The 15,788-nt window shown below is 55.0% G+C and overlaps 1 protein-coding gene across 8 annotated transcripts in view; it reads left to right on the forward strand.

The window, feature by feature from the left end:
- Positions 1 to 15,788, forward strand: part of LOC119706756 (myosin phosphatase Rho interacting protein) — a 73,653-nt gene that overhangs the window by 22,799 nt on the left and 35,066 nt on the right. For 3 of the 8 annotated variants that reach the window (XM_038150770.1, XM_038150769.1, XM_038150767.1), the window contains exons 4-8: positions 8,502 to 8,653; positions 10,567 to 10,651; positions 14,004 to 14,214; positions 14,605 to 14,764; positions 14,852 to 15,121. In XM_038150770.1, coding sequence (XP_038006698.1) covers positions 8,502 to 8,653; positions 10,567 to 10,651; positions 14,004 to 14,214; positions 14,605 to 14,764; positions 14,852 to 15,121 — 878 coding nt within the window. Of the gene's footprint in view, positions 1 to 8,501; positions 8,654 to 10,566; positions 10,652 to 14,003; positions 14,215 to 14,604; positions 15,122 to 15,788 lie in introns of all 8 variants that reach the window. The other 5 variants (XM_038150771.1, XM_038150772.1, XM_038150774.1 and 2 more) reach the window with 3 other exon arrangements.

Here is a 15,788-nt window from a genome sequence, read left to right on the forward strand (position 1 = left end):
TGCCTGTTGGGAACTTTTCTCTTTGGGACTGCCCAGAAGGCTCACATTTTGTACCATTTGGTGGGATGGTCAAAGTTAGGGAAACTCCAGCCATCACCTCGGCTTTTGGGAAGGTCCGCAGGGTCCAAGCTGGTCTGGAAGTTGCTGGGAGCAACACAGAGTGAGTGTGGGGTTTTCTGTAGGGTGTGGGGTGCAGGATGTGGCTGCTGCTTGGTTGGCCAAGCCAAGCCAACCTCTTTGGCTTTGGTCGGTCCTCACACCTCCAGCTGCAGACCCCAAGTGCCCTGGGAGCCCAGCCTCCTGGTATTCCCAGCCCGGCAGGAAGCTCTGCAAAGCTCATAAGAGCGGCGCTGGGGAATAATGAGATTTCCAGACTAATTTGGCCGGATTCAAGAACTTCCACTGAAGCATCTGCGCCCGTGGGAGTTGCCCGAGCCTCCGGTGGATCTGGTGTTGCTGATCCCCAGGGCTGTTGTCTCCTCCTCTGCAGTTGTTGAGTGCCAGTGCAAGACCCTGTATTGACAGTCCTGGGGAGTGAAGGTGGGATACCACGGTGGCTGCAGGGCCTGGAATTATCCAGAGCTCCAGACAATGGCTGTTGGAGGTGGCTCTTCGTGGCTGTGATGCTGCTGATGGCTTGCTCTGTCCCTGTGTCTTTGCACTAATTCCTCTGCTTGGTTGCATTTGCAGGAGAGGTTGTGGGATGGCTGGGGAGGAGGAGACCCGTCCCTCCTTTCTCTCTAGGCTGGAAGGGAGATGGGTTTACTTAGTGGGAGGTACAGGGATTTGATTGATCTAATTTTCTGCTTTCCTTGGATGACAACTACCTTGATCATGTTCCCTCACCCCCATGAAGCAGAAATCCAGTTCCAGCTGGAACTGGGGCTGTCCAACATGGGTAGAGGTCATCCTGCCTCAGTCCAAGCTTTCCACTTCCTGAGCTGTGTCCAAAACTGGCATCACTGTGTGTATGGCCATCTTTGTGTGTGGGTGACCTTAGGGAGCTGTGGTTGCTGGTGTGTGGTGAAGCCCCTTGCTGCTGTGGAGGCTGTGAGCACAGAGGTGGTGCTGAGCTCCTGCACATGTGTGCCTGGCACGCGGTGCAGGGACCACCTGGGACTCGTCTCCTACACCGAGGGGGTGGAGGATAAAGTTGACAAGGCCAATTTGGAACAGTGCGATTTAAGATTCAAGTATCAAGATGCAAATGAAGCCCGTTTTTCCTTCCCACCTCCAAACGACTGCAGTTCCCTCTCCAGGAATCTCCTGTCATGATCTCTGCACCAAGCTCTGGTCTGTCCATGGTCTTGCTGGGTTTTTGCCATCGGGCTGATTACCATGACAGCTTGCTGGGAGGCTGCAGATATTTGCTTTCCCCTTGGCTGTTGTGCCTGTGCATCTGGGAGCAGGGAAGATGCCACGCTGGCAGCTGTGAGCAGATGGGGTCGGATCTGTTATCATGTATTCCTCCCAGCCCCCTCCTCGGAGGGGAGGAGGACATTTTGCATTTTAAATGCATCAAAATCCCATAGAGCAAGAGGAAAGAGTAACTTTTGGGTTTGTAGGGCTGCAAGGTGGTGCCTTTGGCACTGCAGGACTGGCAAATGCCTGTGCATTTCTGGGCTTCTGCTTTGGTCTCCCTTTTGGGATAGGGCTTGAGCAGATGCTCCAAGCTCTTTGTACAACATTTGGGTTTTAGTTTGATCCACAAACATCTGGGATGGCAGCTCAGGGCAGCCTTTGGATACCCCACCCTGGTGGGACCTTGCTGTCCTTCCCATCATCGTGCCAATGTTTTCTGCATCTCTCTCCCTCTGGCATTGGAAGCGGAACGTGCGTATCCCTGGTTGCAAGCTTCCCTGAAAGGCTCATGGACCTGGAAAGGTCCATGCTGCTGATGACCTAGAGGGTCAGACACCAGTGCTGAGGGGTGTTGAACCCACTTGGTGACCACCAGTGAGTTTGCTGACCCTCCCTGCCCAGCCCAGGGGCTTGTGCCAGGACTGGATACAGCTGTTCCCACCATGCACAGACCCCTCAGAGGCTGTTCAGCAGGAAAGAGGTTAACAGGAAGGAGGCAGGCTAGGCTCTGGCTGCCAACTCCGACCCTGCTTTGGAGTGGGGAGCAGCTGGGAGCTGCAAGAGCAGTGCAAAAATAGCCTTATAAGGCCAAGACAAGCCGGCTCCAGCCTCCGCACAGCCCCGGCCGGGCTCGCTCCGCTCCAGCACCCGCTCACCGGATGGGTGCCCGTGGGGACGGGGCTACGAATGGGATGTGTGGCCCCAGACTTGCTGCCTGGGCACCCCTGGGATGGGTGCTGGCCATGCCTGGCCGAGGTGGCACTGGGTGGGAGAGGAGCCCGAGGGTGCACCCAGGCAGCTCTCAGGCAGCTCCCGGCCTCGCTCAGTGTTTAGACTCGCTGTCTGTGGACATAAACACCGACTCCGCTTAAAAGCGGCCCCTGGCTGAACTCTCCTGCCCAGCCCCTGCACTTCACCCCCTTCTCAAATGCTCCCCGAGAAAGAAAATTCCATCCCACTGGTAAAAGGGGAGCTGATGTTGTTTTATGTCCTGGTGGAAGCTCAGGAGGGCTCTTCAGGGGCTGGCATGCAGGGACAGGTGTGTGTGGCACTTGCTGACCCATCCCACCTCCTTGGGGTGGGTGACCTGGGGCTATGGGGAATTCCTTCAGCAGAACAAATCTCAGGAGCTGGCTGTCGGCACCTGTGATGGGCAAGCCAGGGTCAACAGTGGGGAAATCTGTGGTGGGGCTGGGGGATGTGGCATTTGTGGCATTTATCCATCTGGGGGATGTTCTGCATTGCTGGCTGCACACCAGGGCAAGTGTCCCATCCCCTTCGTGTGCTGGCACAGGTTTGTTGCCAGTACAGAGGCACATTGACAGGGGCCAAGGCCACATCTGCAGAGCACTGCTTGTGCCTCTGTCTGTGAAAGGAGACCATGGCTTCTGGCAGGCTGGTGAATCCAGGCAGTGGTGACATCTGGGGGCATCTTCCCCTGTTCCTTGCACAGGGGCACAGGGTGTGAGTACTGAAGTGCAGGGGACATGTGTTGCTTGATGCCTCCCTGTGAATGTGGCACCTGAGGATGTGGTTTAATGGTGAACATGGTGGTGGTGCTGGGTTGATGGTTGGACTGGATGATCTTAAAGGTCTTTTAACCTTTATGATTCTGTGATTCCCCTGCCAGTGGTAAAAACCTGTTTTTCCATTGCCTGGTGCATGGCTGGAGGTTTCTCAGTGGCTTTCACCGAGCAGTAGATGCTGATACAGGAAGTTTGCAGCCGAGAAAGGTGTGCTCAGGTGGCCAGAAAAAGATACCTGCCTCTTGCTTGGATGGCACAGGGAAAGCAGAGCTGCTACGGGGATGTAGGAGCACAACGTTCTGCTGCCCTTCAATGGGTGACTCCTCCAGTCCATCCTTTTGCAGAGCCCACAGAGGTTGTTTTCAGCCTCTTTGTCTAATTGAATAAATCCAGGATGCTCAGCCTGCCAGCTGATCTATAAGTGTAATAAATTCTGCCCGCTGCAGCGCTCCGGCCCCGTTGCGGCCCTATCGAGAGCCTCGTGCCCGGTGGCAGGAAGCCCAAAAGGCTCATTAAAGCCCTGCTGCTGTGCCAGCCGTGCTTGCCTGGCACTAGGGCAGCTCGAGGCAGGCTGAGCCAGTCCTGTGTGTGAGCATGGAGCATCCCCAGTTGGGATTTGGGAGCTGCATCCCCAGCTGGGATTTAGGAGGTCATGCCTTGCCTTGCATGGCTGAAAAGGGGTGACTCTGCATCTGAAAAGGGATCCTCTGCAGCTGCCTGAAAGGTGGTAGCCAAGTGTGGGTCAGTGTCTTCTCACAGCTAACAAGGGGAAGTTATGTTCCTCAAAGGACAAGAGGAAACAGCCTCAAGTTGCTCCAGAGGAGTTTTAGGTTGGATATTAGGAAAAATTTCTGTAATGAAAGAGTGGTCAAGCATAGGAACAGGCTGCCCAGTGAAGTGGCAGAGTCACCATCCCTGGAAGTGTTCAAAAAACACACAGATGTGGTGCTTAGGGATGTGGTTTAGTGGAGGACCCAGTACCCTGGGTTAATGGTTGGAGGTGTTTCTACATACAATTCTGTAACTTTTCAAGGAGTTGGTGCTTTCTTGGTGGCCTCCAGGTGGGAACGGTGGATGTGGCTCTGGGTTAGGCTCCCAGTGCCATGCTGGTGCTGGGAGCTGTGTGTCCAAGCTCTGTCTGTGCCCTTGCCCAAGCCGTGGTTGTCTCCATGGTGCCCTGGTGTGTCGGTGACAATGTGACAGCGAGGTCTCGCTCCCTGCTGTTTGCATCCTGCCTGGAGCGCTGTGATCAGCTGAGCCCAGGCCCTGGGATGGGTGAAGCTTTTAGCAGACACAGGAGCTGCCTTTGCAGAGCACTCGGGAGTGCTGTGAGTGAGCAGCACTCGGCAGCCACCTTCATGAATATTTTAGCTGGGAGAATAAACATTTGTCAAGACACATTTATGGAGGCAGCGTGGATGTCTCTTCCCCAGGCGCTGCAGGCTCGCTGCTGCTCCAGGGCAGTGCTGGGAGCCAGGGCAGAGCCTGCCAGCTCCTGAGCCCAGAGTGGGACAGCAGAGCTGTGATCTCCCCTGGGACAGCCAGGCCCCGGTGCCAAGGCAACCAGCCCGCCATGCGAGATAGACAAATGGTTGTGGGTTTTTCTTTTTTCTCTTCCCCTCCTGGTTCTTGGCAGAAAGTAAAATGTCCCTTTTGTTTGGTTTCCTCCTCCCCCTGCCCCATCGCCTTTTTTTAAAGGTTGTGTTCCAGATTTCATCAACCCACGTTGTGTAATAGCCCTGGACAGCGGGTTGGGCATTGGCCATGTCCCACGGAGGCCATGGCAGAGCCCCTCCTTGGGAGCCTGACCGTGGGGTTACCTGCTCCAAAACATCCTGTGTACAGCTCCTGAGCAAAGCTCCCTTGTATTTTGTATCAAGCTGCTATGATCCCCATGTGTTAGAAATGGCAGGGAAAATCCTTGGAAAAAAATTCAGAAATTTTTAAATCGAAATAATCCTGTTTTTCTACCTCAGTCCTGGTTTTCTGCCTCAGCCCTGCAATGCCTTATGGAAATGAGGGACTTTGCAGATAAACCCTTTTGATTTACAGCATCAGCTCCTGTGCCTAGTAGTTCATCACCTGTGAAGCATCCAGCACTGTGCAGGAGGATGCAGTAATGCCCTGCTTGGGATTTCTTCCTTCAAGCTTGAGTCCCCATTCTTTCTTTCCCCCCTTTCCACTGCCCAAGGAGGAGGCTGCTGCGGTTGCTGAGCTCTGCATCCCAGGAGCATCCATCCAAAGATCCCTGCATCTCATCCAGAGGCGGCTGATATTGTTGATGTGGAGAGCCTGGCATGACTCACAGCCTGGGCACCCAGGGAGGGAGAGGAGGAGGAGGAAGAGGAGGAGGAGAGCGCTCTATAGGCTTTGTGTGTTTGTGGGCACGTGTGCGTGTCAATAGGGATCTGTCACTCCAGAGGGAAACAGCAACACAATTGTTTCTTGTCTCTGGTTCCTCTGCTGGTACTGGCAGCCTGGAGAGCTGTAGCTGCTCGTGTGATGCAAGTGCTCCTTTTCCTGTGCTGGTGAGGGACAGGCACTGCTCGAGTGACTGGGCTGGAGGCACCTGCTGGCACTGGTGGCCTCAAGGAGAGCTGCTGGTGGTGGCCTTAATCATGTCCTCTGCTTCCACAGAGGTATACCCTACTGTGCTTCCACCCCTAGTTAAATGACACACCCAGCTACCAGATCCAGTTCTGGGGTACCTGTGGGCTCCATCCCATTGGCAGCAGCATGGGAGAGGGCAAAGGCAGGGCCAGCGTCTGGGGACAGGGCTGTCCCTCAGCTGGGGACTGGCAGCAATCAGGAGCTGAGGCTGCGTCCACTCCTGCCTCACTCAGACATGAAGCCACCCTGGGGTCTGATGCTGGGTTCAGCCTTGGATCACAGCATCTGCTCTTCCAAGGGCTGGTTGAAATCCCAGCCCTGTTGTTTTGGTGTCTCTGCCACGCAACACTTCTCTGCTTATTTATTTATTTATTTATTTATTTATTCCCTTTGAACTGCTGGAGCCACACAGTCCTCACCTGGCCAGGGACCAGCTTTGCTCATCCTTCTCCAAGGTTCCCCATCCTTGGGAAAGCCTCCAGCCCAGAAACAGGTGCTCAGAGGTGAAGAAGGGGTCCAGGCCATCCCCTTTTTCTTGGTGGAGTTTGTGTGCGTGCACACGTTTCCACCAGGCACCATTTGCATTTTGCTTCACTTCAAAGTGCCTGTGCTGCCTCCAAGGAAGGAAACAAATGGTGTAAAGGAATTTACATCCCAAGCGAGGGAGGCTGCTGGTCTGTCAGGTTTCATCTGCTGCTGAGGGGTGTGGGGTGCAGGGGAGCTGCAGTGGGGTGGAGGGTTCATCCCTGGGGCCACTGGTGGAAGAGGATCAATCCCAGCTTTGTTCCCAGCTCTTTCCTGGTGTCCTGGCTCGGAGGTGCAGTGGTGGATGGAGACTCATGTGTCAGGCTGTGCAACATGCCAGCATTCACCTTTCACAAGGAGGGCTGAGTGGCAAAACCACTTTGCAGGGCCGGCCCCCAAACCGGCTCCTCTGCTCCCGGCACGCTTCGGTCAGGGCTGGGTGTGGGCAGCAGGAGCAGCCGCCCTGAGCTGCCACGGAGGGTGTTGGTTCTTCCTCTCCTCCTGTGCCAGCTCCCTGCCAAATCCCTCTGGGGCCTTACAGGGCCTCAGGGGACTGAGTGGCCCAAGATTCCCCCTGTGGGGCTCCCTCCCTCCTCCTCACCCCTCTGTCTTTGTTGAATTCCCTGGTGTAAAACTGCTCTGGGAGGGGAAGGAGGTTGGACCTGGACCTTGCAGTCCTGGAGGCCTTGGCTCTGCCAGAGGCCAGCAAGACAAAAACTTTTCTAAGACTCCACTTGGAACAGGAGAAAGTTTTTCCGTTGGGTTTTTATAGCTCCCGGAAAGCGGGGTTTTATTTTTGTTGTCTAAGACAAAAAATCCTCTTAGGAGCTGACTACCCGTGGCGGGGCAGGGCGGGAGGCTGGGCCTGTGCCCTGCTGGGGGTCTGGGATGGGCTTTGCTTTCCCTTCCTCCATCCTGGAGGGTTTCTGGATGCTGATTTCCACAAGGAGAAGAGGAGGGTTTGGTGTCCCTGATGTACAGCTGGTCCCGTTCATGCACCCAGTGCTGCAGCACCTTGTGATGGCTCCTTGCCACCCCTGGGCTGTCACAGGATGCTCCCACCCAGGGACACAGCTGCAGGGAAAAACCTTTTTCCTGGGGAAAGGGGTTATTTCCCACCACCCCCAGATGGCTAAACTGGGAGCTCTGGGAGACTGATCTGAATTTTCTGGGTTTGTAGGCTGGGGCCATTGAGCTCTCTCCTGTCACCCTTTCTTTGCATGGCACAGGCTGCTTTTGGAGGGGTTTTGCTGGCAGGGGAGCTGGTTTCCATGGTAAAAACCTTAACAGCATCTGCCAGAAATCCGTCTCCTTGTTGGCCCAGCCATCTGGAGGGCACAAGGAGGCTTTGGCAGGGTGAGGAGGTGTCCACAGGCTGCTGTAGGTCCTCCTTTGGTGCTGTTGGCAGCTCAGAGGGATCTCTCCCTCAGTCATTTACGTCCCAGGTGCAGGTTTGCCCTGGGGTGCTGGGAGGACCCCAGTGTCACCAAGCCTGGTGGGGACAGGCAGGCTGGGGACATGAGAGCCATGGAATGGCTTGGGGGGGAGGGCTGCAGGCACTGGGGACGGGTGGATATGCTGTAATCGGATGAGCCAGCACTGCTCCAGATGGACCTGTCAGCTCTTGTCAGTGCTGACACCCCTCTGGATGTCCCTCAGTGTCCCCTTGGGCCACAGGGGCCACCACCTGTCCCACTTCACCAGGTCTCCTTGGAGCTATCAGGTTGAAAGGTGACACTATTCAGAAAACCCACCAAGCAAGGTCCCTTCCATGCTGCAGTCCCTCCCTGGCAAACTCTGTGGTTTTTTTAATTTTAACAGAAAAAAAACTGGTGCTTGTGTCTGTTTATCCCTGAGCCATCCTGTGCTGAGGACAGTGGGACCTTGCTGCTTTGCCATCCCTGTGCCCAGGTGCCACCCATCAGCCTGGATGGCTTGTGGCTGCAGACCAAAGCTGGCCACTTGGTGCCCTTCCAGGTGCCACAACAGGGCAGCCATCCTTCCCTGGATGTTTGGCATAGGAGAAGCACCTTAGTGGCAGCAGTGGACCAGACTGGTCTGGCAGGAGTTGCACTGGTTGGTCTGTGTCCCCAGATGTGTGGCACAGAGCTTCGCTGTGCACTGTGCATGGCACACAGAGGGATCTGGTTACTTATGGGCAAATCATCTTGGTGTGTAGGATCCTGGTGTCCTCCAGGAGAGCTTTTAGGGCTCAGCTCTGCACTCCCTAAAGTTGCTCCTTTCTTCTTTCCCTCGCAGCCGACCACGCTCCCTCAGGGCACCATCAACATGAACCAGTGCACGGACGTGGTGGATGGGGAGGGCCGGACAGGGCAGAAGTTCTCCTTGTGCATCCTGACACCAGAGAAGGAGCACTTCATCCGCGCCGAGAACAAGGAGATCATCAGTGGGTGAGTGCAGAGCTGGGCTCAGCCACTCCCGGGCTCTTCCATTAGCCAGGAGGAAGAGGAAGGTGGGTAGGACCTTGACCAAGGCTGGGTGCTATGGCCGTGCATACCCAGGCTGATCCTAGGTGCTAGAGTGACCCCACAGTGCTTTTAGGGATCCCATCCCATTTTAGGCACCCAGCCCACTGGTACATGTCCTGTAATTCTGGGGCTGGCATATCCAACCCCAAGTGCCATACACCTTCTGGTCCTCATCCATCCCTAGGCAGATGTGGAATTCTGATGTGGATGCTCCCCACTCCTGGTCCCAGGGGAGCATCTCACCTCCAAGGATGGTTAAAATATCACAGGAGTGCAGTGGCTCAGTGACACTGAAGATTAGACTGCTGAAACGAGCAAATCAGGGCAAATTTCCCACTCCAGGTGTTGGGTGGTGACCTAGAAACATCCTCTTCCATCACTCACATGCTGGCTGGGGTTGAAGCTGGTGCTGGTGAAGGTGCAGAGCCCTGGAGAGCTGAGCTGCCAGCACACAGTGACAGAGTGTGGCTGTGCTGCTGCTCACCTGAGAGCCTTTCCCACGTGGAGTGCCCAGAGCTCAGTGCCTCCCTCCCAAAATTTGACATTTGAAACTCCAGCAGGAAGCTGAAGGGATGAACGCTTGCTCTTTCCCACTGTTCCCTGGGCACAGCATCTCCTGCCTCCCTCAGCCCTGGCAGCAGCAGAGTCAGCACTTTCTGCTGAGATTTCTATTTCCAAGCCTTATCTTCAATTGAGACTCCCCTCGTTCTGTAAATACTTGTTGAAATAGATATTTTTCTACCAAAAATTTGTGATTTTGACCAGATGAGTGTTTTCATGCATTGAAATTTCCCTGCCCTACTGAGACAAGAGAGCACAGGTGAACCTTAGGTTGGCAAACCTGTCCCCCCAGCCCCATTCACAGCGACGTGTTGCAGTGGCTGTGGAGCTGGGATGCAGAGCCATGTGGGAATCACAGCACAGGGGAGCGAGCTCCTCTCCTCCCTGGAAGGATCACTGACTATGCCCCAAACCATGGCCAGCCCCCATGGCCTGCTCTCTCCACCCTCTCCCCACGCTCTGTTCCCAGCTCAGCCTTTGTTGCTGGTCCTGCCTGCCGTGGGAGGGAGAGGCATTGCGGAGTGAGGTGGGGCTGATTTATTGCTCATCAGCCCAGCAATGGGTTTTGAAGCAGAGCGTTTGCTCCTGACTGCAGGCATTAATCATCCCCGAGCAGCCCCACTCTGGGGCCGAGCCAGGCTGGTTTTGTTTGCAGTTGCAGCACGACAGGAAGATTTCCCTGGCTGGGGGAGAATTAGTTTTACGTTCATTCTGTGCTTCTGGCGTTCATTGCTTAACCAAACCCCACTTGATGTTGTCATCTCCGAACACTTTACAGCAGCAGCGTGCAGAGTGGGGGGAGAAGGAAAGGGGAGCAGGGACATTTGAAGTGGGAATGTTTCCCAGTGGTCCAGGGATCCCTGTGGAGTTCTCAGAGATGCGGGGGCAGGTTGTCAGGCCACGGTGGGAGGACACAGGACTTCTCAATGCCGAGTTCATGCTGCTCTTCCTTGGACAAAAGCGCTTTGTCTGCAGTGTGCGGGTGTTGGCATCGCTCAAGGGGACGGTCCTGCTGGAGGCTCTGTCCCTTTCCACTGTCTTTCAGGATCCTTGAATCCCTGCCTCATGTCAGCCTTGGCTGTGGCCTCACTTTTGCAGAGAGCAGGGTTTGAGCCAAAGCACCCTGGGGTCATCCCTCTTCTCCTGCCTTATTTTCCCCCCAGGAGCTGGCTGGGATGGTTTCTGGGTATTGTTCAGCAAGCTGACCCTGACCAGGTGAGCATCACTCCTGTCTCTGTGGCACACACCTCACCTTCTGCTTTCTCTGCCTGCAGGTGGCTGGAGATGCTGATCGTCTATCCCAGGACAAACAAGCAGAATCAGAAGAAGAAGAGGAAGGTAGAGCCCCCAACTCCCCAGGTAACCCAGGGGGACACACACTGTCACCCAGTCCCTTGCCTCCCTCTCGGGGCTGTGGCCTTGCTCTGGTTCTGGGGTAGATCCCCCCAGGCCATCGGGATCACCAGCCCTCTGATGCTGCCTGTGTGGAGGGTGGGAGCTGGGGCAAACCAGGACAGCAGATCGGTGTGAATTATTTCCTGGTCATCACTTCCAGGGTCACACGCTCCTGCTTTCCTGCGTGCTTTGGGGCCACGTTTTGCCCCCTGTGTGCTGTTTTGTGGTGTCACCCCTGCACACAATCCTGGAAGTGGTCAAAAAGTCACATGGCCCCCATGTTGGACCAGGGAGAGGTGCTGTTCATGGGCCTTTTCGTCAGAAACAGGATGAAATTCCATCGGGCTCCAGTTACTCCCTTAGAGATGACCCCAGAGATAATGGGAATGAAAGGAAAATACTAAAGGCCAGGGCCAGGCTGGGAGCTCCGGGGGCCGGAGCTGGGCTCTCCAGGGACCCAGCAGTGGCTTCGTGCTCACTTTGACTATAAATGGTAAAAAGTGGGGCCGGCTCTGACTCAGCCGTTCCTGCCTGGCTCCCACGTGGCTGCAATGGGGGACAGTCCCACAGATGGGGAACGTGACCCCAGGGCCACCCTCGTCCCTCGCCAGGGCTGAGAACAGCCGTGTCCCTGAGGCCGCCTGACCTCTGGCTGTGTGTCCCACCACCACAGGGGACCGGCTGGGAGGGCTCCTCCAGCCTTGCTGGGGACCAAAACCAGCATCAGGGCTCCCCTGAGCCTTGGTTTTCAGGTCCTCTTTGATGAAGTTCCAAGGATGGCCCTGGTGCAAACTGGGCCATGGATGGGTTTTGTACAGTGTTTGTTTGAATAAGTTTTCATCACTCCACTGGATAAAGATGTTCTGGGCAATGGGAAAAATGTTAGTGGGGGGATGATCCTTTTTTGCACACCAAGCTGTAAGTCTGAGCCACCCCTTGCCAAGGTCTGGGGTCCTCACAGCCTGAACAACCTCTCAAGTGCTGGCTCTGGTGATGCTCCAGGGAAGATGCCTCCTCCCTTCATGTTATGAGCTGTCAATCCTCAATTCCCAAGAAGAGGACTGTTGCATTTGGGGCACCCCAGGGAGTGGATGCAGCAGGGCAGGGATGCTCAGCCTGGCCAGGGTGCACCACTAAACCCAGGCTGGGTTCAGGAGGGGGACGGGGTGGAGATGACAAGAGGCAGAGAGCCAGAAAAACATCATTCTGGGTTACATTTCATCACCATGGCAACTTCTTGGAAACCGTACAGGATCTGAGCTCCTGAGCACCAAATAAGGGAAGCGGCTGTGGGAAGGATGCCGGCTCCCCGTGGGCAGATGGGCTCCCCAGGTGCTTGGGGAGGGGACCAGGGACTCTTGTGGCACGCTGCCCTCTTGTCTTGGGACAGACCACCCTGTCTTGCTTGCTGCTCTCCTTGCACTCTCTCCATCCCGTGGCTTCCATCCCCATGGTGCTGGAAAAAGGCTCAAATTCACTTTGCAAAACCAGCCTCCATGTGGGAACTGCTGCTGATGGATGCTGTGCTGTGTCAGGCACTTAGGAGCAGCCTGCAAAGGCAGAAGCAGCATCTTTCCTCTGTCTCCCAGATCTTGCTGATGCAGGTGGCTGGTCCAGGGAAGGAAAGAGGATGCTGAGGAGAAAATCAGCACCAAATTCTCCTCTGTGAAATGGCCTCTCCTGAAGTTGGCTGCTGTTCAGCTTGCTCTCCATATGCTGGTTGAAAAAGCTTGCATTCTTCCTAAACATGGCCACACACTAATCAGGCAGTAGATCATGTCTTAGAGCTGCTTAGGGAGGGGTGGGCACCTTTGTGATATAAAAAAAGAATTTTATATTCTTGCTTTTTCTCACTCTCCATAGCTTTTGCTTGTCTCTGGTACAGCTGGATGCTCTTGGAGAATCAAGGTCATTTTCAACTCCCCCCATCATTTTGCATCGCCCCTCTGCAAAATCACCAGGGTGGGAGTAATGCAGGGAATACAAGTCCTACTGCAGATTTTTTGGGCAGGGAGTGTTAGTTGTTTTCACTTTACTTTGCAAGCAGCTTGCAATTTTAGGGGGAAAAGGGCAGGTTTCTCTTGCAGCTTTTGCTGTGCTCCGGCAGCAGGAGAGACTGGAATGCCTGTGCCTGCCTGCTGCCCATGGGAACTTGAGGCAGGGTTTGGGGCTGAAATGTGGGATTTGAGGCTGTGCCCTGGGTTTGCACAGGGGTGTGGCAGGCTCAGGTAGGCAGAGCATGCCCAGACACACCTCATGCAACCGGAGGCTGGTTTTGCTGATTTTGGTGCATTCTGCCTCTTGGAGTTGTTCATACCCCTGAGCAGGAGAGAGTTAATGTCTGTGCTCCCTCACAGACTTCTTTTTGGCTCACATCTCTGCCTAATTAAATACATATCTACAAATAATTACATGGGGGTGTGTGTAAGAGATATATAAAGATATATATCCTGAGCTGGTGATTAGCTTTGGGCTTGGATCAATGAAGGAGAGTATAAGGGACCTTGGAGATTGGCCTGATCCTCTGCTTGAGCAGAGTCCCCTTGAGCAGGATGCCCATGAACTCTGGATCGTTTACCTCCAACACTGCATTCCTTTAGCGTGAAATTTCCCAAGGGGATTTTTTAAAAATTGAGTTCATTTGCTACTTGTCATGGCTGTGTGTGGAGCCAGGACACACTCCCTGGGAGATCCCTGGTGGCTCTGGCACAGCCCTGCAAATGCCAGTGGAGGTGCAGGGTTAAAACCCACCTGATGTGGGAGGAGGGGATAGAGAGGATGCTCTTTGCAGCCCTTGTTTCCAGATTTCAGTTGCCAGTCTGTGCACTGCTATATTGCCCCCTGCTCCATGGAAAGGGAACAAGCAGCTGGAAAACTTCCCACAATCCAAAGGGGAGTTAATTGTCATTGATTTATGGGTGGCTTTAAGAAGAATAATCTGTGAATGCAGAAGTTTAATATGACAACAGCAAAACATCTGCTAATGAACAAAGCCAAGGAAGGAGTTGGGAAAGCTGCTGCCTCTTCTGGGTCACATTCTGAACCTGGGCTGGCCGGGCTGTGGCCACCAAAGGTGCATCATCCATCATCTGATGGGTTCCAGAGCTCCTTGTTAGCAGAGAAGCCCTGAAGATGATGGGGAACGTTTTAAAAGGGCGTAAAGCACTGACAAGTGTCACTGTCCCATCCCTGTCCTGCTGTGACGTGTCATGGGCAGCACCCAAGCTATGTGGAGCTCACACCTCAAGCCCTTGGGGACCCTGAGTGTGGAGCTGGGGCAAACTCTCTAACTTCCTGTGTCAACTGGTTTTTTTAGGAGCCTGGTCCTGCTAAGATGGCTGTGACCAGCAGCAACATTCCCAGTGCTGAGAAGGTCCCTGCCACCAAGTCCACGCTCTGGCAGGAAGAAATGAGGGGCAAAGACCAAGCAGATGGGGGCAGTGCCATTGGCCCAGCCCAGAGCCCCATGCAAGGCCAGGCTGGGGCTGCCAGCTCTATGAAGGACCCCGTGCTGGACAGCAAGGAAGGTGAGAGATGGGGATGGGTGAGGTGTCCATTGCCTTGCACCCATGGAGCTGTGGTTGCTGCCAGGCTGGGAAGGACAGAGATGGAAATGGATGCAGAGCTGTGACTGCAGCTGCCCTTGGTTTGAAAGTTCAGATCTTTCACCTGTACAAACCTAGCCCAAGGGTTGGATCAGCATCCCCAGTTCCCTGCAGACTATCCCACCATCTCCATGGGCACGAGGGCTGCTCAGGGTGGAAAAGCCAAGGGTGCAGGAGGTAGCACCGCATGGCGCTGGTGCCCAGACCAACTTTGCTCTCACACCTGCCCCTGTCCTGGGTGGAATCGGTGTTTCTTTCTTAAAAGCAGAACTTGGACTTGAATCCAAGCACGGTGACTTCTCTGTCCCTTAGAGGAGAGCTCCATGAACGGAGACCGGATAGACTGCGGGCGGAAGACGCGTGTCGAGAGCGGGTACTTCTCCTTGGAGAAGACCAAACAAGACTCGAAGCTGGAAGAGCAGCAACTGCCACCCCCACCAAGCCCGCCCAGCCCCAGCACCCCGAACAACAGGTACAGTTATCCCAAATCGCCCTCACAGGAGCATGCCCAGCCCTTTCCTTCCCCAGGTATCCGATCAGGCGACCGAATGATTCACAGCTTCTCTCTGAACTCCTTGGACTCGAAGAGCAGTTGCCCCATGCACAAGGACTCCAACAACAGAGATGTAGGAAGGGGAGCTGAGAAATCGGGGCGTCCCCTTTCTTTTAAAGCCAGCCGGCAGTACACCACCCTGGCCGACGTTCCCAAGGCCATTAGGATCAGTAATCGTGAGGCCTTCCAGGTGGAGAGGAAGCGGCTAGAGCGGAGAACCCGGGCTCGTAGCCCTGGGAGAGAAGAAGTGGCCCGGCTCTTTGGGAATGAGAGAAGGTAAGGGATGAGTGGCTCATCTCCTTGCATGCTTCCAGCAGCAGTGGGGTTGCGTCCCCAGCGCAGCCTGGATGGAGCAGGTGGAATTTGCTGGGTAGAGCTTCTTTGTTTTTCAGTGCTCCTGGGTTTAAGGGTGCCCATCCACGCTGACCAGGTGGTGGGATGTCTTTAACAGTGGTAGTGGGCGGGTGTCACCCTGCCTGGCTGCTCTGGGCATATAGAATGGCTTGGGTTGGAAGGGACCTTAAAGTTCATCCAGTTCCATCCTCTGCCATGGGCAGGAACACCTTCCACTATTCCAGGGTGCTCCAAGCTGCATCCAGCCTGGCCTTGGACACTTCCAGGGATGGAGCAGCCACAGCTTCTCTGGGCACCCTGTGCCAGAGCCTCACCATCCTCACGAGGAAGAATTTCCTCTTAGTATGCAATGTGAACCTGCCCTGGTGTTGGGTGGTGTGGGATGCCCACCCTGGCGGCGCACGCTGGCAGCCAGCACCATTAATTAGGTTAGCTCTCCGAGTGGCGTTAGTGCCAGGTGCCTTACGCAACTGCCTAATGAGCTGAGAGAGGTTTCAAAATGTCACGGCACTAATCTGGGAGAGGAGGGAGAGGCGGGTGCAGTGCCAAGGCAGGGCTCAGCAGGCTGCAAAACAGCTTAGTGTGGAGG

The sequence above is a fragment of the Motacilla alba genome, chromosome 14 (assembly GCF_015832195.1).
Source record: "Motacilla alba alba isolate MOTALB_02 chromosome 14, Motacilla_alba_V1.0_pri, whole genome shotgun sequence".
Classification (NCBI taxonomy): Eukaryota; Metazoa; Chordata; class Aves; order Passeriformes; family Motacillidae; genus Motacilla; species Motacilla alba.